This window comes from Ornithorhynchus anatinus, chromosome 4, assembly GCF_004115215.2.
Source record: "Ornithorhynchus anatinus isolate Pmale09 chromosome 4, mOrnAna1.pri.v4, whole genome shotgun sequence".
NCBI lineage: Eukaryota > Metazoa > Chordata > Mammalia > Monotremata > Ornithorhynchidae > Ornithorhynchus > Ornithorhynchus anatinus.
In genome coordinates this window covers 132,849,934-132,877,431 of record NC_041731.1, presented here as the reverse complement: position 1 = coordinate 132,877,431, position 27,498 = coordinate 132,849,934, and the positions used below count along the sequence as shown (strand labels likewise).

The 27,498-nt window shown below is 59.8% G+C and overlaps 1 protein-coding gene across 1 annotated transcript; it reads right to left on the bottom strand.

Annotated features, from left to right (window-relative positions):
• Positions 1-4,369: 4,369 nt before the first annotated feature.
• On the bottom strand, positions 4,370-27,498 carry LRPAP1 (LDL receptor related protein associated protein 1). Its single transcript, XM_029063599.1, has 8 exons — positions 27,328-27,498; positions 19,755-19,899; positions 17,983-18,107; positions 16,989-17,109; positions 13,125-13,283; positions 10,824-10,906; positions 8,408-8,584; positions 4,370-4,598 (listed from the first exon to the last, which is right to left on the bottom strand). The coding sequence occupies exons 1-8, from the start codon at positions 27,496-27,498 to the stop codon at positions 4,533-4,535; spliced, it is 1,047 nt and encodes a 348-aa protein (XP_028919432.1). The 3' UTR covers positions 4,370-4,532.

Sequence of the window (27,498 nt, the reverse complement as noted above, 5' to 3'; positions counted from 1 at the left end):
TAGTCGCTTCGCCCAACTTCTCTGTGCCTCAGTTCCCTCATCTGTAAAATGGGGATTAAGACTGTGAACCCCACGTGGGACAACCTGATTCCCCTGTGTCTCCCCCAGCGCTTACAACGGTGCTCGGCACATAGTAAGCGCTTAACAGATACCAACATTATTATTATTATTTTCCACGGCTCAGTTTCCCCGTGTGGAGGAGGGGGCTACGATCCGCACTGTTTCCCTCCCGCTGCGTGGACGGGGCCTGGGCCCCGGTGGATTTTCCTCCATCTCCCCGCCACAGAACGTCCAGGGGGTCTCGGGGTCCGACCCGGGAGGGCCCGGTTGGCCACGGGACGGGGGTGATAGGACGGGAGGCACCGTCCCGGCCCCCGGCCTCCCCGTTCGGGCCGGCGAGGGGCCGAGGGGGTGGGAAGGATGACGATGTTACTATTGATTCGGGCATTTAAGCGCTTTCTATGTGTCCGTATGTACTGTATACACATATATATGTAATAATGATGATGATGTTGGTATTTGTTGAGCATTTACTATGCGCAGAGCACCGTTCTAAGCGCTGGGGGAGACACAGGGTCATCGGGTCGTCCCGCTTGAGGCTTACGGTCTTAATGCCCATTTTCCAGACGAGGGAACTGAGGCCCAGAGAAGTGAAGTGACTCGCCCACAGTCACACAGCCGACGGGCGGCAGAGCCGGGAGTCGAACCCGTGACCTCTGACTCCCAAGCCCGGGCTCTTTCCACTGAGCCACGCTGCTTCTCGTGTGTACACGTATACACGCTTACTACGTGCCCGGCCCTGTACTAAGCACTGGGGTAGGTGGAAGCTAATTGGATTGGGCCCAGTCCCTGTTTCACCTGGGGCTCACAGTCTTCACCCCCATTTTCCAGATGAGGTCACCGAGGCCCGGAGAAATGAAATGACTTGCCCAGGGTCACACAGCAGGCAAGGGGCGGGGCCGGATCAGAACCCAGGTCCTCCCGACTCCCGGGCACGAGCTCTTTCCGCTAGGCCAGGCTGCTTCTCGTGAGGATAGAGTTACGCTTTGGCCTCCTGACGTGGTGGGGAGGAGATTGGGGGGAAAAACTAGTTTCGAGTTAGGCGTTTCATCCGATCGTATTTATGGAGCACTTGCTAGGAGCAGGGCACTGTACTAAGCGCTTGGGAGAGTACGACAGACACCCTCCTGCCCGCAGTGGGGCTGATTTTCCGGCGTGTCGGTTATTAGGGAGACATCCGCAAGGGCTTCTTTGGCATCTCTTCCAGATGTCCACGGAGATCTTTTCGGATCTTGGCTATTGGATTTTTCAACTTTCTTTCACTTACCTCACGGAATGATTAGTCCAGTGCTCTGCGCCCGCCGAACACTCAATAAATACCATTCTAAAGGCTTCCAGTCCCGGCTCCGCCACTTGTCTTCTGGGTGACCTCCGTCACTTCGCTTCTCCGGGCCTCAGTTGCCTCTTCTGGAAAACGGGGGTGGAGACCACGAGCCCCGTGTGGAACAGGGACTGCGTCCAGCCCGATTTGCTTTATCTACCCCAGCGCTTAGTACTCATTCATTCGATAGTATCTATTGAGCGCTTCCTATGGGCAGAGCACTGGACTAAGCGCTTGGAATGTGCGGCTCAGTGGAAAAGAGCCCGGGCTTTGGAGTCAGAGGTCATGAGTTTGAATCCCAGCTCTACCACTTGTCAGCTGGGTGACTGTGGGCGAGTCACTTCACATCTCTGGGCCTCAGTTCCCTCATCTGGAAAACGGGGATGAAGACTGGGAGCCCCACGTGGGACAGCCCGATTCCCCTGTGTCTCCCCCAGCGCTTAGAACGGTGCTCGGCACATAGTAAGCGCTTAACAGATACCAACATTATTATTATTATTCTCTGGGCCTCAGTTACCTCATCTGGAAAATGGGGATTAAGACCGTGAGGCCCACGTGGCACAACCTGATCCCCCTGTGTCTCCCCCAGCGCTTACAACGGTGCTCTGCACATAGGAAGCGCTTAACAGATACCGACATTATTATTATTACAGATCGGTAACAGAGACGGTCCCTGCCCTTTGCCGGGTTTACGGTCTAATCGGGGGAGACGGACGGACGAGAACAAGGGCCTGGAACGTACTAAGCGCTCAGAAAATACCACAGTTACGGTTTGGGGGGGGGGGGGGCGGGCTCCCCTGGCTGAGGCAAGCTCTGTCCACAGTCAGCAGGGATCCCATCTCGGCTGTTCGGCTCCCCCTCCCCATTTCTTCCGGCCCCCAGGACTGGTGGGGGGGGACCCTGCTCCGACCAGACTGTCGTCAGAACTTACTGAAGACCCACCTCCTCCAGGAGGCCTTCCCAGATTAAACCCCACTCTTCCTCATCTCCCACTCCCTTCTACGTCGCCCTCCTTCGCTCCTTTTATTCATTCCCCCCTCCCAGCCCCCCACCTCACATCTCCATCTGTCATTTATTTCTTTCTACCAATGTCCGTCTCCCCCAGTCTAGACTTCAAGCTCACTGTGGGTAGGGAAAGTCACCGTTTAGTGTCGTATTGGCCTTTCCCAAGCGTCTAGTACAGTGCTCTGCACCCGGTAAGCGCTTGAATACGACCGAATGAATGATACGAGGGACGCGAGTCTTCAGCTGGGCCTGATCAACAGCAGATGGGGAGAGGCAGGGCGGTCTAGCGGAAAGAGCCCGGGCCTGGGAGTCAGAAGACCTGGATTCTAATCCCGGCTCCGCCGCCCGTCTGCCGTGCGTGACTTCGGGTGAGTCGCTTTGCTCCCCTGCGCCTCGGTTTCCTCATCTGTAAAATCGGGACCAAACAGAGAAGCAGCGTGGCTCAGTGGCAAGAGCCCGGGCTCTGGAGTCAGAGGTCATCAGTTCGAATCCCTGCTCGGCCACTTGGCAGCTGTGGGACTGTGGGCGAGTCGCTTCACTTCTCTGGGCCTCGGTGACCTCATCTGTAACATGGGGATGAAGACTGTGAGCCCCCCGTGGGACATCCTGATTCCCCCGTGTCCACCCCAGCGCTTAGAACAGTGCTCGGCCCACAGTAGGCGCTTAACAAATACCAACATTATCATTATTATAACCATTCTTCCCACTTGCACTTTGAGGGGGCGAGTCGCTTTGCTTCTCTGGGCCTCAGTTTCCTCACCTGTAAAACAGGGACTAAATAACCATTCTTCCCACTTAAAGGGCAGGGACCGTCTCTATCTGTTGCCGACCCGTTCATTCCAAGCGCTTAGTACAGTGCTCTGCACATAGGGAGCGCTCAATCAATACTATTGAATGAACTACTGAATCAGACTTTGAGGCCCCCCCGGGGGACCGTGTCTGACCCGATGATCTTCTACTTACCCGGGTGCTTGGCACAAAGTAAGCGTTTAACCAATACCACCAGCATCCTTATGGGGGGGGAAAGGGGGGTAGACGTCCTTTCTCCAACTTCGTCGGGAAAGAGGGCGAGGTGGACTCGAGGGGGGGGGGGACCCGGCAACGGGTCGGCGCGGACGCAGCGTCAGAGGGAAGGGGCGGGCCGAGGCGGCCGCGTGGCCGGGATGGTCTCCCAACCTTCTCCCGCGGGATCGCGGTGGACCCTCGGTGGGGCAGGTGTGAGCGGGAGCCTGGATGTGTCGCTCCCCTGCGCGTGGGGAAAAATAAAAAAAAAAACCAAAAACCAAGGACACTTTCCACGCTAACTCCGGCGGGCTCGCTCTGACTTTACGTGTCACGGAGGAAACGCCCGGTTGGGGACGGGCACCAAGTAAGCGCTTCAAACACCATTTTTATTAGGGAGAAGGAGGGCTAAACACCGGGAGAAGCAGCGTGGCCTAGCGGATAACAGAATAGGGGCCTGGAGTCGGAAGGACCTGCCGTTCTCCAATCCCGGCTCCGCCACGTGTCTGCTGGGTGGCCTCGGGCACGTCGGTTCACTTCTCTGGGCCTCGGTCCCCTCATCTGGAAAACGGGGAGGGAGACCGCGAGCCCCGTGTGGGACAGGGACTGGATCCAACCCCCTTCGCTTATCTCCACCCCAGCGCTTAGTACAGTGCCCGGCCCAGACCGACCGCTTAACAGACGCCACAGCTATCATTATGATCGTCGTCGTCTTGCAAAACCTGGCCGGGAAGCGAGGAAAAGGTGCGGTGGAAGGTGAGGCAAGGAGATGGCTCAACACGGCAACGCGTGAAGAGCCCCGCGTCGGCTGGCCGAAGCCCCGGGTTCTAATCTCAGCGTGGGGAGGGGAGGCTTCGGTTCACGCCCCGGGCTTCTCCCCCCCAGGGTTTTCGGGAGCGGGTTTAAAGAGCCGGGACTACGGGATCGGTTCCGAAGCTCGGGACGTCAACGCCGCTCACGTGGGGCCGAGCGCCGACGGGGGAGAAGAAGGTGAAGAGAGGCTCCGGCGCGTGAAGCAAGCCGGGGGACGGAGCTGTGCCTCCGGGGTCCATTTGGGGGGCGGGGGGGGGGGTCACGGCGTCCTTCCCGGGACCCCACGGAGCGCAGCCGGGGTCCGCCCGGTTCGACCCGAGGATCTCCCCCTTTAGAGCTCGTTGTGCTGCAGGCCTCTGGAGATGCGGGTGGACAGGTCCTGGAGGTGCTTTTTCACCTAAAATGGTGCCACGGACGAGAATGATAAGAATAATCATGATAACGCTGGTATCTGTTAAGCGCTTACTGGGTGCAGAGCGCTGTTCTAAGCGCTGGGGTAGACACAGGGAATCAGGTTGTCCCACGTGGGGCTCACACTCTTAATCCAAAGCCTCCAAAGAGCGTGGGCTTTGGAGTCAGAGGTCAATGGCTCGAATCCCGGCTCTGCCACTTGGCAGCTGTGTGACTGTGGGCGAGTCACTTCACTTCTCCGGGCCTCAGTTCCCTCATCTGGAAAATGGGGATGAAGACCGGGAGCCCCACGTGGGACAACCTGCTTCCCCTGTGTCTCCCCCAGCGCTTAGAACGGTGCTCGGCCCACGGTAAGCGCTTAACAAATACCAACGTGATTATTAACCCCCATTTTCCAGATGAGGGAACTGAGGCCCGGAGAAGTGACTTGCCCACAGTCCCACAGCTGACAAGTGGCAGGGCCGGGACCTCTGACTCCGAAGCCCGTGCTCTTTCCACCGAGCCCCGCTGCTTCTTTAAGAGACTACTAATAATGACGGCATTCGTTCGGGGCTTACTGTGCGCCAGGTGCTCAGCCGCTCAACTGTGTATATTTCCGTCACCCTATTTATTCTGTTAACGAGATGTCCATCGCCTCGATTCTATTTAGTCGCCATCGGTTTTTACGAGACGTCCCTCCCCCCGACTCTCTCTGTCGCCATCGTCCTCGTCCGTCCGTCTCCCCCGATCGGACCGTGAGCCCGTCAGGCGGCGGGGACCGTCCCCATCCGTTGCCGACTTTGTTCATTCCGAGCGCTTAGTCCGGTGCTCTGCCCAGAGTAGGCGCTCAATCGATACTACTGAATGAACAATAATACTAATAATGGTATTTGTTAAGCGCTTCCTATAGGCCGAGCACTGTTCCGAGCACTGGGGCGTGGCCCAGGGAAATGAGCCCGGGTTTGGGAGTCAGAGATGGTGGGTTCTAATCTCAGCTCTCCCACTTGTGAGCTGGGTGACGCTGGGCAAGCCACTCCACTTCTCTGGGCCTCGGTGACTTCGTCTGTAAAAATGGGGATGAAGACCGGGAGCCCCACTGTGGGACGACCCGATGACCCTGGATCTACCCCAGCGCTTAGAACGGGGCTCGACACAAAGTAAGCGCTTAACAGATACCGTCGTTATTACAATTCCCCCTTCAAGACGGCGGGCCCCGTCGTTGGGTAGGGATTGTTTCTACCTGTTGCCAAATTGTACTTTCCAAGCACTTACTAAGCGCTCAATAAATACAAGTGAATGAATGAGTAAATAAATACGAGGTAATGAGGCTGTCCCACCTGGGGCTCCCAGTCTCTATCCCCATTTGACAGATGAGGTCACTGAGGCCCAGCGAAGTGAAGTGACCCGCCCAAAGTCACCCAGCCGACAAGTGGCGGGGCCGGCACCCGAACCCACGACCTCTGACTCCCAAGCCCGGCCTCTTTCCACCGAGCCACGCTGTTTCACCGCGCTGTACTAAGGCAGGGGCGGACGCAAGCGGATCGGGTTGGACGCGGTCGAGGTCCGACAGCGGGCTCACGGTCTCAACCCCCATCGTACAGATGGGGAAACTGAGGTGCAGAGAAGTGAAGTGCCTCGCCCAAGGCCCCAGGGCGGAGTGGAGGAACCGGGATTAGAACCCAAGACCTTAGGACTCCGTCCACCCGGCCACTGTGCTGGGAATCAGGCTGTCCCACGTGGGGCTCCCGGTCTTCATCCCCATTTTACAGATGAGGGAACTGAGGCCCAGAGAAGCGAAGCGACTCGCCCACAGTCACACAGCCGCCGAGCGGCGGGGCCGGAATTCGAACCTATGACCTCGGACTCCAGAGCCCATGCTCTTTCCACTGAGCCACGCTGCTTCTCAATGATGTTGGTATCTGTTAAGCGCTTACTACGTGCAGAGCACCGTTCTAAGCGCTGGGGGGGAGATACAGGGGAATCCGGTTGTCCGGGAGGCTCCCAGTCTTCACCCCCATTTTCCAGATGAGGGAACTGAGGCACCGAGAAGTGAAGTGACTCGCCCACGGTCACCCAGCTGACGGGTGGCAGAGGCGGGAGTCGAACCCATGACCCCTGGCCCCCGAGCCCAGGCTCTTTCCGCTGAGCCACGCTGCTTCTCCCAGTGTAAGCTCACTGGGGGCGGGAAATGGGTTCCGCTGTCCTCTCCCAAGCGCTCAGCACAGCGCTCTGCACACGGCAGGCGCTCAATAAATACGATCGAATGACCCCCCACCCACCCGGGAGAGCCGTGCGGGGATGGAAAGTCCCCGGAGGCGTGGGGCCTTCTCCGGGGTGGCCCAGAGGGCCGGGAAGCACTCCTTCGTTCATTCAGCTGTTATTTATTGAGCGCTTGCAGTGTGCAGAGCGCTGTACTAAGCGCTCGGGAGAGTACGCTATAACAACAAACCGACGCCCGCAAAGGGCTCACAGTCTAGAGGAGGAGAGAGACCTTAACGAGAATACAGAAATCGACGAACTGCAGGGCTGTACAGAGCGGCGTGGCTCGGAGAAGCCGCGTGGCTCGGTGGAAAGGGCCCGGGCTGGGGAGCCGGAGGTCGTGGGTTCGAATCCCGGCTCCGCCACTCGTCAGCTGGGTGACCGCGGGCCAGTCACTTCACTTCGCCTCGGTGACCTCATCTGGAAAATGGGGTTGAAGACCGTGAGCCTCCCGTGGGACGACCCGATGACCCCGTATCTCCCCCGGCGCTTAGCACGGTGCTCGGCGCCTAGTGAGCGCTTAACGGATACCAACACCATCACCATCCATACATGTGTGCTGTGGGGATGGGAGGGAGGATGAATGAAGGAGCAAGTACGAGCGGCGCAGAAAGCAGCGTGGCCTAAGTGGCTGGACCCCGGGCCTGGGAGGCCGGAGGACCCGGGTTCTAATCCCGGCTCCGCCACCAGCCTGCCGTGCGGCCTGGGCAAGCCACTTCACTTCTCTGGACCTCGGTTCCCTCACTGTTAAGCGCTTACTACGTGCAGAGCACCGTTCTAAGCGCGGGGGCAGATACAGGGGAGTGAGGTTGTCCCACGTGGGGCTCACAGTCTTCATCCCCATTTTCCAGATGAGGGAACTGAGGCCCAGAGAAGTCAAGTGATAATAATAACGATGTCGGTATTCGTTAAGCGCTTACTACGTGCAGAGCACCGTTCTAAGCGCTGGGACAGATACAGGGTCATCGGGTCGTCCCACGTGAGCCTGTCTTAATCCCCATCTTCCAGATGAGGGGACTGAGACCCAGAGAAGTGAAGTAATAATAATAATAATAACGATGTCGGTACTTGTTAAGCGCTTACTAGGTGACATACGGGGTGATCGGGTCGTCCCACGCGAGGCTCACAGTCTTCATCCCCATTTTCCGGATGAGGTCGCTGAGACCCAGAGAAGTGAAGTGACTCGCCCCCCGGCCCCCCAGCTGCCGCGTGGCGGAGCCGGGTTTCGAACGCACGACCTCCGCCTCCCAAGCCCGGGCTCATTCCACCGGGCCCCGCTGCTTCCCACAGCCCCCCAGCTGACGGGCGGCGGAGCCGGCATCCGAACCCACGACCCCCGCCTCCCAAGCCCGGGCTCTCCCCGCCGAGCCGAGCTGCTTCTTGGTGAAATCGAGGTCAAGGCCGGGAATCCCACGTGGGCCGGGGACGGTATCCACCCCGATCCGCTTGTCCGCCCCGGCGCTTAGCACGGTGCCTGGCGCGCAGCGGGCGCTTAGACGCCTCAGTTGTTACGATTTAGCCGGGTGAGGGGCCCCCGACCGAGCCCCCGGCCCTCACCTTGTAGCCCAGCGCCTTGGTCTTCTCCTCCAGCAGGGCGTACTTCTCCTTGTTGTGGCTCAGGTGCTCCTTGTCGCCGGTGCCCGCCAGGTGCCTCAGTTTCTCCTGGGAGATCTCCAGCTGCTTCTGGTAGTGCTGGTGCTTTTCGATCTTCGCCTCGAAGTGTCTGAGCTCCTCCTGTGGCGGCGGCGGAGATTCACTCAGTCGTTCATCCGACGCTATTTACTGAGCGCTCGCCGCGGGCAAAGCACCGGAAGGCGGGCGGGGCTCGGGGGAAAGAGCCCGGGCTTGGGAGGCGGGGGTCACGGGTTCCGATCCCGGCTCCGCCCCCCCCCCCCCCCCCGGTCAGCTGTGGGACTGTGGGAAGCAGCGGGGCTCGGGGGAAAGAGCCCGGGCTTGGGAGGCGGGGGTCACGGGTTCCGATCCCGGCTCCGCCCCCCCCCCCCCGGTCAGCTGTGGGACTGTGGGAAGCAGCGGGGCTCGGGGGAAAGAGCCCGGGCTTGGGAGGCGGAGGTCACGGGTTCGATTCCCGGCTCCGCCGCTCGGTCAGCCGGGTGACCGCGGGCCAGTCACTTCACTTCTCGGTGCCTCAGTTCCCTCATCTGGAAAATGGGGACGAAGACCGTGAGCCCCACGTGGGACGACCCGATTCCCCCGTGTCTACCCCGGCGCTTAGAACGGTGCTCGGCACATAGTGAGCGCTTAACGGATACCGACATTATTATTATCATCATCAATAAAGCACAATGCGGCAACAGAGGGAGACAGTCCCTACCCGACGACGGGCGTCTCGGTGAGCGGCCGGGGGCCGGGCTCGGACGGCGGACGCGAGGAAGGCCGGGCTCGGCCTGGGCCGTCGAGGTCTCCCTGCCCCCCGCCCCCCCCCGGGAAGGAGCCTACTACAGTGCCCCCCGTGCGGCGGGTGCTCAATAAATACGAGCCCTTGGCAAGGCCAGACGGTTGATTCGGACTGAGCCGCCTGAAGCGGGCCGTCGGTCCTATTTATTGAGCGCTCGCTGCGGTCAGCTCGTCTCTACACCGTTACCTCGAGGGAAGGGAACGTGTCTGTTAATAACTGCGGTAGTTAGGCGCTTACTATGTGCCAGGCACTGTACTAAGCGCTGGGGTGGATACAAGCAAGGGAAGCAGCGTGGCTCAGTGGAAAGAGCTTCGGAGTCAGAGGTCACGGGTTCGACTCCCGGCTCTGCCGCCCGTCAGCTGTGTGACTGTGGGCGAGTCACTACACTTCCCTGTGCCTCAGTTCCCTCATCTGTCAAAGGGGGCTGAAGACCGTGAGCCTCACGTGGGACAGCCCGATGACCCGGTCTCTCTCCCAGCGCTTAGAACGGTGCCCTGCACATAGTAAGCGCTTAACGAATACCAACATCATCATCATGATTATTATTATTATTATTGTGACAAGCAAATCAGGTTGGGCACAGCCCCCGTCCCTTGTGGGGCTCACGGTAATGACGACGACGACGATGGTATTTGTTAAGCGCTTACTACGTGCCAAGCACTGTTCTAGGCGCCGGGGGAGATACAAGGTGATCGGGTTGTCCCACGTGGGGCTCCCGGTCTTAATCTCCATTTGACAGATGAGGTCACTGAGGCACAGAGAAGTTAAGTGACTGGCCCAAGGTCGCCCATCAGACAAGCGGCGGAGCCGGGATCAGAACCCAGGACTTCTGACTCCCGAGCCCGGGCTCCTCGCACTGAGCCGCGCCGCTTCGCCCGAGTGCTTAGCAGACAGTAAGCGCTCAACGCTCAATAAATACGCCTGACCGCAGGCACCGTATAAGCGCTCGGGAGGCGGCAGTGTCACAGTTCACTCAGCCTTATTTCCCGAGCACTTACCGTGTGCGGAGCACTGTACTGAGCGCTGGGAAAGGCACAGTCCAATAATAAAGGGACACGTCCCCCGCCCGCAACGAGCCGCCGGTCGGGCGCGGCCCCGATGGCGACGAGGCTGAGCGCGACGACCCCCCCCCCCCCCCGCCCCCGGCGAGCCCGGGGGGTGGGCGAGGGGCTCCCGGCTCCCCCTCCGGGACCGCCGCCGAGGCTGGCCGGATCAAAGCTTTTGGATGACGGTGATTTCGGACTGCGGTCTTCGTGGAGCGCTCACTGTGTGCCAAGCACCGTTCTGAGCGCCGGGTGATCAGGTCGTCCCCCCGCGGGGCTCCCGCTCTTCATCCCCACTTCCCGGCTGAGGTCGCCGAGCGAGGCGCCTGGCCCCAAGTCACCCAGCTGCCGAGCGGCGGAGCCGGGATTGGGACCCACGACCTCTGACTCCCGAGCCCGGGCTCTTTCCACGGAGCCGGGCCGGAGGGCGGGGGTCGCGTCCCCCGACTCTGTCGGTCCTTCTCCCGGGGCGCGGGAGGGGAGGGGAGGTCTTGCCGCCGGGGTCTCGTCCTACCCGGAAAGATTCCAGCTCCTTCTTGGTGAAGTTGGCCGTCCGGGCCAGGTCCCACAGGTCGATCACTCGCGGCTCCTCGAACTCTAGCGGGGGGGGGGGGGAAACAACTGTGCTTTCCGAGCGCTCAGTACGGCGCTCCGCACGCGGGAAGCGCTCAGTGAATACGGCTGAACGAAGGAATGAATGAAAAAACCACAGGCGCGCCCGGCTGGAGAAGCCCGCCCCGCCCCGGCCCCTCTGCGGAGGTTTTAAAGGAAAGGATGAGCGAGCACCCGACGTCACCGTTTATTGTCGTATCGTACTTTCCCAAGCGCTTAGTGCAGCGTTCTGCACACGGTAAGCGCTCGATAAATAGGACCGCGTCAGAAGCAGCGTGGCTCAGTGGAAAGAGCCCGCGCTTGGGAGTCGGAGATCATGGGTTCGACTCCCGGCTCCGCCGCTTGGCAGCCGCGGGACTGTGGGCGAGGCGCTTGACTTCTCCGGGCCTCAGTGACCTCATCTGGAAAATGGGGACGAAGACCGGGAGCCTCACGTGGGACGGCCTGATTCCCCTGCGTCTCCCCCAGCGCTCGGAACGGTGCTCGGCGCATAGTCAGCGCTTAACGGATACCAACGTTACCATTGTTATTATGAACCCCGAGACTACTGAGAGCCCGGGCCTGGGAGTCAGAGGTCAAGGGTTCTAATCCCGCTCCGCAGGCTGTCAGCTGTGTGACTTCGGGCGAGCCACTTGACTTCTCCGGGCCCCAGTTCCCTCATCTGGAAAATGGGGACGAAGACCGGGAGCCCCACGGGGGACAACCTGATGACCCCGTATCTCCCCCCACAGCGCTTAGAACGGTGCTCGGCACTTAGTGAGCGCTTAACGAATCCCAACGTTATTATTATTCTCTGGGCCTCAGCTCCCTCATCGAACGGGGCACTCAGATCCCTGTCAGATGGATAACGGTATCCGTTATGCGCTTACTACGATGATGGCATCAGTTAAGCGCTTACTGCGCGCGAAGCGCCGTTCTAACCGCTGGGGGGGGGATACAAGGTCGATCGGGTTGTCCCACGTGGGGCTCGCAGTCTCGATCCCCATTTTACAGATGGGCTGACTGAGGCCCAGAGAAGTGAAGCGACTCGCCCAGAGTCCCACAGCTGACAGGCAGCAGCGCCGGGATCAGAACCCACGACCTCGGGCTCCCGAGGCCGGGCTCTTGCCACCGAGCCATGGGGTCCGGTAGCCCCGGGTGAGGCGGGGACCGCGTCCGACCCGACTGACCTAGAACGGTGCCCGGCGCGGGGTAAGCGCTTAATGAGGACCCTTATCGCTATGCACGCAGCGGGCACGGGTTCGAATTCCCCTTGTCGGCTGCGTGACCGTGGGCGAGTCGCTTCCCTTCTCTGGGCTTCGGTTCCCTCATCCGTTAAACGGGGATTAGGCGCGAGCCTCCCGCGGGCCGACCCGATGACCCCGTATCTCCCCCGGCGCTTAGAACGGCGCTCGGCACAGAGTAAGCGCTTGACAGATACCAACGTTAATACCATAATAATAATGATATTATCATTCTAAGCTTTGGCACGAGCTGGCCGGGAGCCCGGGGGGCTCGGGTGGGGGGGGGGGGGGTCCCTCTCGTTCATTCAAGCGTATTTACCGAGGGCCCACTATGTACTAAGCGCCGGGAATGTACAAGCATTCCAACGGGAACGGGAAGCAGCACGGCTCAGCGGGAAAAGCCCGGGCTTGGGAGTCAGGGGTCGTGGGTTCGAATCCCCGCTCTGCCACTTGTCGGCTGTGGGACTGTGGGCGAGTCACTTCACTGGGCCTCAGTGACCTCATCTGGAAAAAGGGGATTAAGACGGTGAGCCTCACGTGGCACAACCCGATGACCCTGTAATAATGATAATACTCGTATCTGTCAAGCGCTCGCGATGTGCAGAGCCCCGTTCTAAGCGCCGGGGGAGATACGGGGTCATCGGGTCGGCCCGCGGGAGGCTCCCGGTTCATCCCCATTTTCCAGATGAGGTCACTGAGGCCCAGAGAAGCGAAGTGAGTCGCCCACAGTCACCCGGCTGACAAGGGGCGGAGCGGGGAGTCGAACCCCGTATCCCCCGCCCCTCCCCCCAGCGCTTAGAACGGAGATACCACATAGTAAGCGCTCACTAAATACTATTGAATGAACTGATTGAATACCAACATTATTCGGGAACAGATAGAGGCGATCCCTGTCCCCCGGGGGCTCCCAGTCCAAACCCCGGAGTCCCCCGGGCCCCCCCCCCCCCCCGCCGGGACCCGCCCCCGGGCGCGGCCCTGACCGCTGCTGGCGTCGTAGCCCCGGTGGCTGACGGTGCGGAGGCGGTCGAAGCCCTGGTGGATGCTGCGCAGCTTGTCTTTGAGGTCGGCGTGCTTGCCCTGCAGGACGTCCTCCTTCACCGGAACCTCGTGCGCCGGGCCGATCGCGTTCTTGTGGATCTCTGGGCGGAGAAAAGGGGGTCCGACACCAAACCCGGCGGTCGCCAGCGTGGGAGGAACCCCCCGCCCCTCGCCACCCGCCGGAGGCCTCTACTCACGAGCGGCGTGGCTCGGTGGAAGGAGCCCGGGCTTGGGAGTCAGAGGTCACGGGTTCGAATCCCCGCTCTGGCCCTTGTCAGCCGGGTGACTCTGGACAAGTCACTTCTCTGGGCCTCAGTGACCTCACCTGTCAAATGGGGATGAAGACCGGGAGCCCCACGGGGGACGTCCCGATTTCCTTGTATCAACTCCAGAGCTTAGAACGGTGCTTTGCACCCAGTAAGTGCTTAACCAATGCCGTAATTTTTTTTTTTTTATCCCCCTTTTGCGGAGAACTGAGGCCCAGAGGAGTGAAGTGACTTGCCCAGGATCACACGGCAGACAAGGGGTGGAGCCGCGATGAGAACCCAGGTCCTTCTCACTCCCGGGCCCAGGTTCTATCCACTAGGGCATGAGATTGTAAACTCGCTGTAGGCAGGGAACGTGTCTGTTTATTGTCACTGTGTACTCTCCCAAGTGTTTAGTACGGTGCTTCGCACGCAGTAAGCACGCAATAAATATGGCCGAATGAATGTATGACCCCCCCCCCCCCCACCCCCACCGCCCCTCACGTCGGATTCGACAGTCGGCTCAGGCCACACGTTCACTTCTCCGCGCTGGCGAATGATCGTTTTTTTCTGCCAAATGTCCGAGCGCGTTTTTGGTTTCTTTTTCCAATTTATTTATGGTACTTGTTAAGCCCTTACCACATTATTATTAGGGTATTTGTTAAGCGCTTACCAGGTGCAGAGCACCGTACTAAGCGCCGGGGGAGATACGGGGGAATCGGGTCGTCCCACGTGAGGCTCACGGTCTTCAGCCTCATTTGACAGATGAGGGCACGGAGGCACAGAGAAGTGAAGTCACTTGCCCCAGGTCACACAGCAGACAGGTGGCGGAGCCGGGATTAGAACCCACGACCTCTGACTCCCAAGCCCGGGGTCTGTCCACTGAGCCACGCTGCTTCCCCGTGCCGGGCACTGTTCGAAGCACCGGGGTAGGTACAAACTAATCAGGTTGGACCCAGTCCCTGTCCCTCATGGGGCTCTCAGTCTTCATCCCCATTTTACGGCTGAGGGCGCTGAGGCCCAGAGAAGTGAAGTGACCCGCCCAAGGTCCCCCAGCAGGCCGGAGCCCGGGCTTCGGAGTCAGAGGTCACGGATTCTAATGCCGCTTCTGCCCCTCGGCAGCTGTGCGACTGCGGGCGAGTCGCTTCACTTCTCTGGGCCTCAGTGCCCTCATCTGGAAAATGGGGATGACGACTGTGAGCCCTACGTGGGACACCCTGATGACCTTGTATCCCCCCAGCGCTTAGAACGGTGCTCTGCACATAGTAAGCGCTTAACAATATCGTGATGATTATTAACCCAAGTCCTTCCAGGCTCCCAGGCCTGGCCTCGTTATTATTATTAACTGCATTTATGGAGCCCTAACTATAATAATAATAATAATAACGATGTCGGTATTTGTTAAGCGCTCACTACGGGCAGAGCCCCGTTCTAAGCGCCGGGGGAGATACGGGCTCATCGGGTCGTCCCACGGGAGGCTCCCGGTTAATCCCCATTTTCCAGATGAGGTCACTGAGGCCCAGAGAAGCGAAGCGAGTCGCCCACAGTCACCCGGCTGACAGGCGGCGGAGCCGGGAGTCGAACCCACGACCCCCCCCCCCCCCACTCCGAAGCCCGGGCTCTTTCCACTGAGCCACGCTGCTTCCCCGTCCGCGGAGCACTGCGTTAAGCGCGCTGGGAGAGGCCGATATACGATCGGACGCGTTCCCGGCCCGCAGGGAGCCGGTCGCTAGGCCGTGCTGCCCCTCCGCTGCCCGGCGCCCTGGGGCTGGCAGTCACCCCCGGCCCTGGCAGGCGTCGGACCCGTCGGCCGGGGCGGGTGCGAGGGGAGCCGGAAGAAAATCAGGAGATGCAGCGTGGCCTAGTGGGTAGGGCCCGCGCCTGGGCGTCAGAAGGTCAGGGGTTCTGATCCCGGCCACTCGTCTGTCGCGTGCCCGAGGGCCGGTCACTTCACCTCTCTGGGCCTCGGCTCCCTCGTGATGATAATAATGATGGTATTGGTTAAGCGCTCACCATGTGCCAAGCACTGTTCTACGCGCTGGGGGGAATCCGAGGAGCAGCGTGGCTCAGTGGAAAGAGCCTGGGCTTTGGAGTCAGAGGTCATGAGTTCAAATCCCGGCTCGGCCGCTTGTCAGCTGAGTGACCGTGGGCGAGTCACTTCACTTCTCTGGGCCTCAGTGACCTCATCTGGAAAATGGGGATGAAGACCCTGAGCCCCACGTGGGACCACCTGATTCCCCTGTGTTTACCCCAGCGCTTAGAACAGTGCTCGGCACATAGTCAGCGCTTAACAAATACCAACATTATTATTGTTATTATTATTATTATTACAAGCTCATCAATTAGACCGTGCGCCCGTCAGAGGGCAGGGACCGTCTCTATCTGTTGCCGACTCGTTCATTCCAAGCGCTCAGTCCAGGGCTCTGCACGCGGTAAGCGCTCGATGGATACCACTGAATGAATCCGGCTGCCCCGCCCGGGGCTCACGGTTTTAATCCCCGTTTTACAGATGAGGTCACTGAGGCACAGGGAAGTCAAGTGACTTGCTCAAAGGCACACAGCCGACGAGCGGCGGAGCCGGGGGGATTCGAACCCGTGACCTCCGACTCCCAAGCCCGGGCTCTCCCCGCTGAGCCGCGCTGCTTCTCGTCGGCCAATGGGGCTGGAGACCGTGAGCCCCGCGAGGGTCGGGGACTGAGTCCAACCCCATTTGATTCTAATAATAATAACGTTGGTATTTGTTAAGCGCTCACTATGTGCCGAGCACCGTTCTAAGCGCTGGGGGAGACCCAGGGGAATCGGGTCGTCCCACCTGGGGCTCCCGGTCTTCATCCCCATTTTCCAGATGAGGGAACTGAGGCACCGAGAAGTGAAGTGACTCGCCCGCGGTCACACGGCCGACGAGTGGCAGAGCCGGGATTCGAACTCATGAGCCCTGACTCCGAAGCCCGTGCTCTTTCCGCCGAGCCACGCTGCCTCTCAATTCTATCCACCCCAGCTCTCGGTACGGCGCCTGGCCCGTAGCAAGGGCTTAACAACTAGCGCAGTTATGATTACTATTATTATTTATAATCAAGTCAGCCTGCCTCACCCGCCCTCGACCTTCCACGGCGGGAATCCCGCCCCACCACCCTCCTATATACGTGTAAACATCCATAACCCAGCGGAGAGGGCCCGGGAGTCGGGAGGCCGTGGGTTCGAACCCCGCCCCCGCCGCTTGCCGGCCGTGTGGCCGCGGGCGGGTCACTTCCCCGTGCCTCAGTTCCCTCGCCTGGGAAATGGGGATGAAGCCCGCGAGGCTCCCGCGGGACGACCCGATGCCCCCGTGTCTCCCCCGGCGCTGACAACGGTGCTCTGCACGTAGGAAGCGTTTAGCCGGATACCACCGTCATTATTTAGGCTGACGTCCGTTTACTCGCGTTGGTGTCTGCCTCCCGCCTCTAGACCGGGAGCCCGTCGCGGGCTAAGCGCTCAATAAGTACGGCCGGATGTACGAAGGGGGGGGGGGGGTGGGGGGGGGTGCCCCGGCCCCCTCCGCCTCCCCGGCGTGGCGACCAGCACCTTCTATCCGGCTCACGGTCTCCAGGAGCATGTTGTACTCCTCGACTTTCTCCTTGTGATGCTCGAATTCTCGCCACAGCTTATCCAGCTCCTCGCCGGAGAACTTCCCGGACGTTTTGGCCTACGGAGAAAAGGAATCCGAAAAACGACAGAGCCCCGGCGAATCCAGCCATCCCTCGGTCGATCCCTGCCACTCACTGCTTACTTCGCGCACAGCGCTGCGCGCCTGGGAGAGGGAGGCAGCGGGGCTCGGCGGAGAGAGCCCCGGGCTTCGGAGGTCGCGGGTTCGAATCCCGGCTCCGCCCCTCCTCAACTGACTTTGCGCAAGGGGCTTCATTTCTCTGTGCCTCGGTTCCCTCACCTGTTAAATGGGGATTAAGACCGCGAGCTCCACGTGGGACAACCTCATCACCTTGCATCCCCCTCGGCGCTTAGAAGGGCGCTTAGAACGGCGCTCGGCTTAACGAACGCCGTTATTACTCATTGGAACAGGGAAGCAGCCCGGCCCAGTGGAAAAGGCACGGGCCCGGGAGTCGGCGGATCTGGGTTTTAATTTCGGCTCCGTTCATTCATTCCATAGCATTTACCGAGCGCCTACCACGAGCAGAGCACTGTACTAAGCGCCCGGAACGGACAGTTCGGCAACAGAGACGGTCCCTGCCCACCGACGGGCTCTCGGTCTCCTACCGCGTGCGACTTCGGGCAAGTCGCTTTACTCCCTTGGGCCTCAGTTCCCCCATCTGCAAAATGGGGACGCAATACCTATACGGTGCCCGACGACCGGTACGGGCTTAACGAATACCGTTAAAATCAAACATGTGAGCAAAAAGAAAAAAAAAAGCGACGGCATCCAGTCCGTCGATGGACCGACCGGTCAACCAAACGACCCGTCAACCAATCGAGCGCGCGACCGGTCCGACAGGCGAAGAACCCATCGACCGACCTGCCGGTCGGCCGGCCGATCGATCGACCCGCCGACCGCTTGCCCGTATACCTTGTTCCAGAGCTTCTCCAGCCGCGGGTCGTCCAGGACGTCGCTCTCCGAGCCGCCGTCGATGAAGTTGGTGTCCGCCGGCTGGGCGTCCTTCTTGCCGTCCAGCCCGTATCTCGTGAGGATCACTGGAGGCCGAAGGGAGGGTCACCGAGCGCGGACGGCGAGCCCGGGCGCGATCCGCTTCCCACTGCCGGGGACCGCTCCCGTCCGAGGCGGCGCTCGAGGCCCGCCTAGCCGGGGGGGAGCGGGGGAGACACCCCGGGGCTCCGGGAGGAGATGGACGGACGGCGTCGGGGCACCGGGCCCCGCCACGATGACCCCGCGCTGGGGAGACCCTTCTCGGCAGGAAGGAAATCTTCCCGGGGCTCTCCGGAAGCTCGGCACGATGGCTTCGCGCCCGGAGCTCCCCGGGAGCCGGGCACGGCTACTTCCCGAGCCGGATCGGTGGGCATTTGGCTACGGGACCACCCCGAAGGGGCCTCCGAGCCGTCCATCCCCCGGCCCCCTCCTCCCTCCCCCCCCCGCCCCTTCTCCAGTGCGGCCCGCACGCTCCGCTCCTCCGCCGCCCCTCACCCCCCGGCCGTCCCCCGGCCTCGCCCGTCCCGCCGTCGACCCCCGGCCCGCGTCCCCCCCGCGGTGCCGGAACCCCCTCCCGCCTCGCCTCCGCCAAACTCGCTCTCTTCCCCTCTTCGGAGCCCTACCGAGCGCTCCCCTCCTCCGGGAGGCCTTCCCCCACCGAGCCCCCTTCTCCTCCGCTCCTCCTCCCCTCCCCTCCCCACCGCCCCGCCTCCCTCCCCGTCCCCCAGCACTTGTGTATATTTCCATATAATAATACCGTTGGTATTTGTTAAGCGCTCACTACGTGCCGAGCACCGTTCTAAGCGCTGGGGGAGACACCGGGGGATCAGGTGGTCCCACGCGGGGCTCCCGGTCTTCACCCCCATTTTACAGATGGGGTGACTGAGGCACCGAGGGGTGAAGCGACTCGCCCAAAGTCACACAGCTGACAAACGGCCGAGCGGGGATTCGAACCCACCACCGCCGACCCCAAAGCCCGGGCTCTTTCCACCGAGCCACGCCGCTTCTCGGACGATCTACTTTAACGACGAGGATGTGCATATACAGAGAAGCGGCGTGGCTCGGTGGAAAGGGCGTGGGCTCGGGAGTCAGCGGTCATGGGTTCGAGTGCCGGCTCTGCCACGTGTCAGCCGGGTGACTGTGGGCAAGTCACTTCCCTGGGCCTCAGTTCCCTCATCTGTAAAATGGGGATGAAGACCGGGAGCCTCCCGTGGGACCACCTGATTCCCCTGAATCTCCCCCCAGCGCTTAGAACGGCGCTCTGCCCATAGTAAGCGCTTAACAAATACCAACGTTGTCATCATCAGACCGTGAGCCCGTCAAACGGCGGGGACCGTCTCTATCCGTTGCCGACTTGTTCCTCCCAAGCGCTTAGTCCAGTGCTCTGCCCATAGTAAGCGCTCGGTAAATACTATTGAATGAATGAATCCTTATTATATACCGATGAGTCTGTTTATTTCGATGCTATGGCCGCCTACTTGTTTTGTCGCCCGTCTCCCCGCTTCTAGACCGTGAGCCCGTCGGTGGGCGGGGATCGTCTCTCTCCGCTGCCCCGCCGTACTTTCCAAGCGCCCAGGACAGCGCTCCGCGCCGGGCGAGCGCTCAGCGAATAGCGCCGAGTGACCGAACGAGGGTCCCGGGGCCTCCCCCGCCGCGACGGCGGGCCGCCGCCGACCCCGCGGGGGGCCCGTTACCGTGGAAATCGCGTCGCAGTCGGGCCTCCTTCTCTCCGTCCTCGTCCAGGCCGTCCGCCCTGAGCTTCTTCCAGGTGAGCTCGTCCTTCTCTTGGACCTTCAGGTCGCTGTGGAGTTCGGCCAGTTTCACGGCCGAGAGCTGGAGCTGGGGAGGGAGGACGGGGCGGGGGCCCCGGGGAACTGGGTCAGTAACGCCAGCGTCGGCATCGAAGCGCTCGCTACGTGCCGAGCACCGTTCTAAGCGCCGCGGGAGACGACGGGGCCGTCGGGCCGTCCCACGTGAGGCTCCCAGGGGATCCCCGTTTTCCCGATGAGGTCGCCGAGGCAGGGAGAAGCGATCCGCCCACGGTCCCACGGCCGACGAGTGGCCGGGGGGGGGGGGGGGGGCCGGGATTCGAACTCGCGACCGCCGACTCCCGAGCCCCGCTGCTTCTCAACCGCACACGGCAAGCGCTCGATAGGTCGGACCGATCGACAGGTACCAAGGGGGGCAAAGACAGGGGGAGAGCTCCCGGGGTCGGCCGCCGCTCGGCCGCCGGGAAAGCGGCGAGGCCCCGGCCCGGGAGTCAGAAGGGCATGGGTTCTGATCCCGGCTCCGCCGCCTGCCTGCCGCTGTGGCCTTAGAGGAGCGGCGCGGCGAGAGCCCGGGCTCGGGAGTCGGAGGTCACGGGTTCGACCCCCGGCCCCGCCGCTCGTCGGCCGGGGCGAGTCACTTCTCTGGGCCTCGGGTCCCTCATCTGTCAAATGGGGATCCACCGGGAGCCTCCCGTGGGACGGCCCGATGACCCCGGATCTCCCCCGGCGCTCGGAACGGTGCTCGGCACCTAGCGAGCGCTTAACGGGCACCAACATCATTAAGTCACTTCCCTCGTCCGGGCCTCAGTCCCTTCACCTGTAAAATGGGGATTGAGACCGTGAACCCCATGTGGGTCAGGGACTGGGTCCAAACCCGATTTGCCTGTATCCACTCCGGCGCTGAGTATAGTGCCTGGCACATTGTAAGAGCTTAACAGAAACCATAATGATTAATGATTACTAATAAACGAAGCGGGTGTGGATTGGGCGAACTCCCCCCAGGCCTTCCCCAGCGAGGAGAGCCCGGCGGGGGGGAGGCGGCCCTAAGGGGAATATCGAGTCTGGGGCCGGCGTGTCGGCAGCGTGGCTCGGCGGAAAGGGCCCGGGCCTGGGAGTCAGAGGTCGTGGGTTCAAATCCCGGCTCCGTCACGCCTGTCAGCTGGGTGACTGTGGGCAAGTCACTTCACTTCTCTGGGCCTCAGTGACCTCATCTGGAAAACGGGGATTAAAACCGCGAGCCCCACGTGAGACAGTGTGGTTACCCTGGATCTACCCCAGCGCTTAGAATAGTGACTGTGGGCCCCGATTAGACCGGGAGCCCGTCACTGGGCAGGGACGGTCTCCATCTGTTGCCGAATCGTCCATTCCAAGCGCTTAGTACAGCGCTCTGCACGTAGTAAGCTCTCAGTGCCACTGAATGAATGAATAACGACAATAACGTTGGTATTTGTTAAGCGCTTACCATGTGCAGGGCACCGTTCTAAGCGCTGGGGGAGATACGGGTCATCGGGCCGTCCCACGGGAGGCTCACAGTTAATCCCCATTTTACAGATGAGGTCACTGAGGCCCAGAGAAGCGAAGAGACTCGCCCACGGTCACACAGCTGACAAGCGGCAGAGCCGGGAGTCGAACCCATGACCTCTGACTCCCAATCCCAGGCTCTTTCCACTGAGCCACGCTCTGCACATAGTAAGCACTTAACAGACACCATAATTATTATTATTATTTTATAGAGGAGGTAACTGAGGCCCAGTGAAGTGACTTGCCCAAGGTCACCCAGCAGACAGGTGGAGGAGCCGGGATTCGAACCCACGACCTTCTGACTCCCAGGCCCGGCTTCTAGCCACGAGGCCAGCGGCTGACACGGAGGAAGCGCTTACCAAATACCACAAAAACACAAGAACGGAAACCCAGAGAGCTCTACGGGGGCAGTTGACCGTCCCGGCCCCCAGATTCATTCATTCATTCATTCATTCAACCGTATTTCCTGAGCGCTTACTAGGTGCAGAGCACTGTAGTAAGCGCTTGGATTGGACGATTCGGCAACAGACGGCAGTGGTGGCTTGGGTGCGGTGGGGGTGGGGGGCTGTGGGTGCGGTCCGGTGCCTCGGGCACGCGCCGCTCGCAAGGAGAAGAGAAAGAAGAAGCGGTCAGCACATAGCCCACGCACCCCGGAAGGGAATGGGGAACCAGACAAGGGACTTGTCCTTTCACCGGAGGGCACCATGTCAGCTCACAAACATTCTGTCTTTCCTTTCTACCTTTCTTTTCTTTTCCTTCCTTCTCTTTCTTTTCCTTTCTACCTTTCTTTTCATTTCCTTCCCTCCTTTCATTTCCTTCCCTCCTTTCATTTCCTTCCCTCCTTTCATTTCCTTCCCTCCTTCCATTTCCTTCCCTCCTTCCTTCCTTCCTTCCTTCCTTCCTTCCTTCCTTCCTTCCTTCCTTCCTTCCTTCCTTCCTTCCTTCCTTCCTTCCTTCCTTCCTTTCCTTCCTTCCTTCCTTCCTTCCTTCCTTCCTCCTTCCCTTCTTTTCTTTCCTTCCTTCTTTTTCCTTCCTTCCCTTCCTTCTTCCTTCCTTCTTTCCTTCCTTCCTTCCTTCCTTCCTTCCTTCCTTCCTTCCTTCCTTCCTTCCTTCCTTCCTTCCTTCCTTCTTCCTTCCTTCCTTCCTTCTTCCTTCCTTCCTTCTTCCTTTCTTTTCTTTTCTTTCCTTCCTTTTCTTTTCATTCCCTCCCTCCCTTTCTTCTTTCTTTCCTTCCCCTCTCTCTTTCTCACTCTCTTTCTGGGCATTTACTTATGGTACTTGGGAAAGTTCCTACCATGTGACGGGCGCTGTACTGGATACGAGCAGATCGCGTCGAACACGGTCCCTTTCCCGCTCAGGGAGCGCAGTCTTCACCCCCATCTTACAGACGAGGCGACTGAGGCCCAGAGAAGGGAAGCGACTTGCCCGAGCTCGCACAGCAGACGCGTGGCGGAGCCGGGATCCGAACCCGGGCCCTCCGGACGCCCAGGCCCGGCGCCCTCTAGACCCTCGGCCCATGTGGGTCAGGCACAGTGTCTAGCACAAAGTAAATGCTTCAGAGGGACGGCGATTCTCCCATTCCCGTTACCGTCCCTCCCGTCACTCTCCCGGTCCGGCAAACGAGGAGCAGCCCGGCGGAGCGGATAGAACCCGGGCCTGGGGGTCAGAAGGTCACGGGTTCTAATCCCGGCTCCGCCACTTGTCTGTTGTGTGGCCTCGGGCAAGCCGCTTCACTTCGCTGGCCCTCAGTTCCCTCATCTGCAAAATGGGGATGATAATAATACCGGTGGTATTTGTTAAGCGCTTACTGCGCGCAGAGCGCTGTTCTAAGGTACAGGAGAATCAGGTTGTCCCACGTGAGGCTCACAGTCTTCATCCCCATTTGCCAGATGAGGTCACTGAGGCACAGAGAAGTGAAGCAGCGTGGCCCAGTGGAAAGAGCCCGGGCTTGGGAGGCAGAGGTCATGGGTTCGAATCCCCGCTCTGCCACTCGTCAGCCGTGTCACTGTGGGCAGGTCACTTCACTTCTCTGGGCCTCAGTGACCTCCTCTGGAAAATGGGGATGAAGACTGGGAGCCTCCCGTGGGACAACCTGATGACCCCGTATCTCCCCCCCGCGCCTAGAACGGTGCTCGGCACACAGTGAGCGCTTAACAAACAAACGCCTCCCCCGATGAGCCCGTCCAAGGGCAGGGACCGTCTCTACCTGTCACCGACTTGCACGTTCCAAGCGCTCAGTCCGGCGCCCCGCGCACGGTAAGCGCTCAGTAAATACCACTGAACGAAGGAACGAAGCGACTTGCCCCAAGTCCCCCACCCGACAGGCGGCGGGGCCGGCATTCGAACCCACGACCTCCGACTCCCAAGCCCGGGGCTCCTTCCACTGAGCCGCGCCGTTTCGCTTTACCATCCGTCGTCACGTTGAAGGTTCACCGGCCCCGTCCCCGTTCAGCTCTCCTTGGGCTCGACCAGGCGCGAAGCGGCTCGCCCAAGGTTTAAGTCCAACCTTGGGTCCGGCGCCGAGAGCCCCGGGCCGTTCGGAGGCCCGGACGACCGTCGACGGTCGCGAGGAGGGGCCCAGGAGTAGCCTGCCTCAGTACGCGGCGCGACTTGGCGGCAAGAGCCCGGGCCCGGGAGTCGCAGGTCCCGGGTTCTAATCCCGGCTCCGCCACCTGTCTGCCGGGTGACCTCGGGCGAGTCGCGTCGCGGGGCCTCGGTTCCCTCCGGCGGAAAAACCGTCCCTCCCCTCGCTCTGCGGGTCCGGCGACCGAGAGGCGGCCCGGCGGCGCGGACAGAACCCGCGCCTGGGAGTCGGAGGTCCCGGGTTCTAATCCCGGCTCCGCCACCTGTCTGCCGGGTGACGCCGGGCGAGTCGCTTCGCTTCTCTGGGCCTCGGTTCCCTCATCTGGAAAACGGGGGTGAAGCCCGTCAGCCTCACGTGGGACAGGGATGGTGTCTGACCTGATTATCTTGGATCGACCCCAGTGCTCAGTACGGTGCCCGGCACACGATAAGCCCTTAATAAATACCATCATCATTATCTAATCTCAGCTCCGCAACTTGCCTGCTGGGAGACGGCAGCGTGCTCAGTGGGAAGAGCCCGGGCTTGGGAGTCAGGGGTCACGGGTTCAAATCCCGGCTCGGCCCCTCGTCGGCCGGGTGACCGTGGGCGAGTCGCTTCGCTTCTCGGTGTCTCAGTTCCCTCATCTGGAAAATGGGGATGAAGACCGGGAGCCCCAAGGGGGACAACCCGATGACCCTGTATCTCCCCCCGCGCTTAGAACGGTGCTCTGCACATAGTGAGCGCTTAACATTAAATACCAACGTTATTATTATTATTATTAAGTCACTTCACTTCTCTGGGCCTCGGTTCCCTCATCTGGAAAACGGGGGTGAAGACTGTCAGCCTTATGTGGGACCGGGATGGTGACCTGATTATCTTATATCTCCCCCAGCGCTTAGTACAGTGCCTGGCACATAGTAAGCGCTTAATAAATACCATCATTATTATCTAATCCCGGCTCCGCCACTTGTTTCCTGTGTGATCTTGGGCTAGTCACTTCACTTCTCTGGGCCTCGGTTCCCTCCTCTGCAAAATGGGGGTTGAGACTGTGAGCCCCATATGGATTCACCCCAGCGCTTAGTACAGTGCCTGGCGCATCGTGAGCACTTAAATACCATCATCATCATCATCATCATTATCTGTAAAATGGGGATTGAGATTGTGAACCCCACGTGGGACGGGGACCGTTTCCAACCCGATTTGAATGTCTCCACCCCGGCGCTTAGTACAGTGCCTGGCACATCGTGAGCACTTAAATACCATCAATATCATTATTATCATTATCTGTAAAATGGGGATTGAGATTGAGAACCCCGTGTGGGACGGGGACCGTTTCCAACCCGATTTGCTTGTACCCACCCCGGTGCTCAGTACGGTGCCTGGCACATCCTAAGCGCTTAAATACCATCATCATCCTCATTATTATTATTCTGTTGCCGAACTGTCCATTCCAAGCGCTTAGTACAGTGCTCTGCACATGGTAAGCGCGCAATAAATACGACTTAATGAATGAATAAACGAATATTATCTTCTGCAAATGAGGGATGGAGACGGTGAGGCCCATGTGGGACGGGGACCGCTTCCAACCCGATTTGAATAATAATAATAATAACGTTGGTATTTGTTAAGTGCTTACTAGGTGCAGAGCACTGTTCTAAGCGCTGGAGTAGACAGAGGGGAATCAGGTCGTCCCATGTGGGGCTCCCAGTCTTCATCCCCATTTTACAGATGAGGGAACTGAGGCACCGAGACGTGAAGTGACTTGCCCACAGTCACACAGCTGGCAAGTGGCAGAGCCGGGATTCGAACCCATGACCTCTGACTCCAAAGCCCGGGCTCTTTCCGCTTTTCTAAGTACTAGGATAATAACAATAATAATAATAATAATGAGGTTGGTATGTGTTAAGCGCTTACTCTGTGCCAAGCACTGTTCTAAGCGTTAGGATAATATTGGCATTCGTTCAGCGCTTACTATGTTCCAAGCACTGTTCTAAGTACTAGGATAATAATAATAATAATAATAATAATAATAATAATAATGATGTTGGTATTCGTTCAGCACTTACTCTGTGCCAAGCACTGTTCTAAGTACTAGGATAATAACAATAATAATGATGTTTGTTAAGCGCTTACTGTGTGCCAAGCACTGTTCTAAGCGCTAGGGCAATGACAATAATAATGCTGGTATTTATTAAGGGCTTACTATGTGCCAAGCACTGTTCTAAGCGCTAGGATAATAATAATAATAATGATGTTGGTATTTGTTCAGCACTTACTCTCTGCCAAGCACTGCTCTAAGTACTAGGATAACAACAGTAATAATAATAATAATAATAATGAGGTTGGCATTTGTTCAGCGCTTACTCTGGGTCAAGCGCTGCTCTAAGTACTAGGATGATAACAGTAATAATAATAATAATAATGAGGCTGGTATTTGTTCAGCGCTTACTCTGTGCCAAGTGTTGCTCTAAGTACTAGGATAACAACAGTAATAATAATAATAATGAGGTTGGTATTTGTTAAGCACTTACTCTGTGTCAAGCACTGTTCTAAGCGCTAGGGCAATAGAGAAGCAGCGTGGCTCGGTGGAAAGTGTACGGGCTTGGGAGTCAGAGGTCATGGGTTCGAAGCCCGGCTCGGCCACTTGTCAGCCGTGGGACCGTGGGCAAGTCACTTCACTTCTCTGGGCCTCAGTGACCTCATCTGTGAAATGGGGATGAAGACTGGGAGCCTCCCGTGGGACAACCTGATGACCCTGTATCTCCCCCAGCGCTTAGAACAGCACTCTGCACCTAGTAAGCGCTCAACAAATACCAACATTATTATGATTATTCCCCTGTCTCTCCCCCAGCGCTTAAAACAGCGCTGTGCACCTAGTAAGCGCTCAACAAATACCAACATTATTATGATTATTCCCCTGTCTCTCCCCCAGCGCTCAGAACAGCGCTGTGCACCTAGAAAGCGCTCAACAAATACCAACATTATGATGATTCTTCCCCTGTCTCTTAGAACAGTTCGACTCCCAGCTCTGCCCCTCGTCGGCTGGGTGACCGTGGGCGAGTCACTTGACTTCTCCGGGCCTCAGTTCCCTCATCTGGAAAATGGGGATGAAGACCGGGAGCCCCACGGGGGACCACCTGATTCCCCTGGGTCTACCCCAGCGCTCAGAAGAGTGCTCGGCCCATAGGAGGCGCTTAACAAATACCAGCATTATTAACAGTGCTGCGCACCTAGGAAGCGCTTCTCCAGCAGCCCCCTGGCGATGCCGCCGAGGCCTAGGACGGGCCGGCGGGAGCCCCGTGTGGCGGCCTCCGCCCGCTGGGCGGCGCTGTTTCCCCGGCGAGACGCGCCCCCGCCGCCACGCGCTCCCGCTCCGGCCGGCGGGGACGCGCGCCGCTGGCCCCCGACACTCACCCGCTGCGCTTTCTCCCAGACCTGGTTGAGCTTGAGCACCCGGAACTCCCCGTCCCTCGGCCGCTCGTTGGTCTCCCGCGAATACTTCCCGCCCCGCGCCGCCCCGGCCAGCAGCCCCAGCAGCCCCGCCGCCGCCGCCGCCACCACCACCCACGCCCGCGCCGCCGCCAT

Bases quoted from the DNA above. Each gene is read 5' to 3' on its own strand.
- LRPAP1 (XM_029063599.1), bottom strand. From the start codon at position 27,498: ATGGCGGCGGCGCGGGCGTGGGTGGTGGTGGCGGCGGCGGCGGCGGGG. The intron at 10,907-13,124 runs GTCAGGGCCGCG...CCCCCCCGCTAG, and splicing joins GGGCTACGACGCCAGCAGCG to AGTTCGAGGAGCCGCGAGTG. The intron at 4,599-8,407 runs GTGAGGGCCGGG...GCACCATTTTAG, and splicing joins CCAAGGCGCTGGGCTACAAG to GTGAAAAAGCACCTCCAGGA.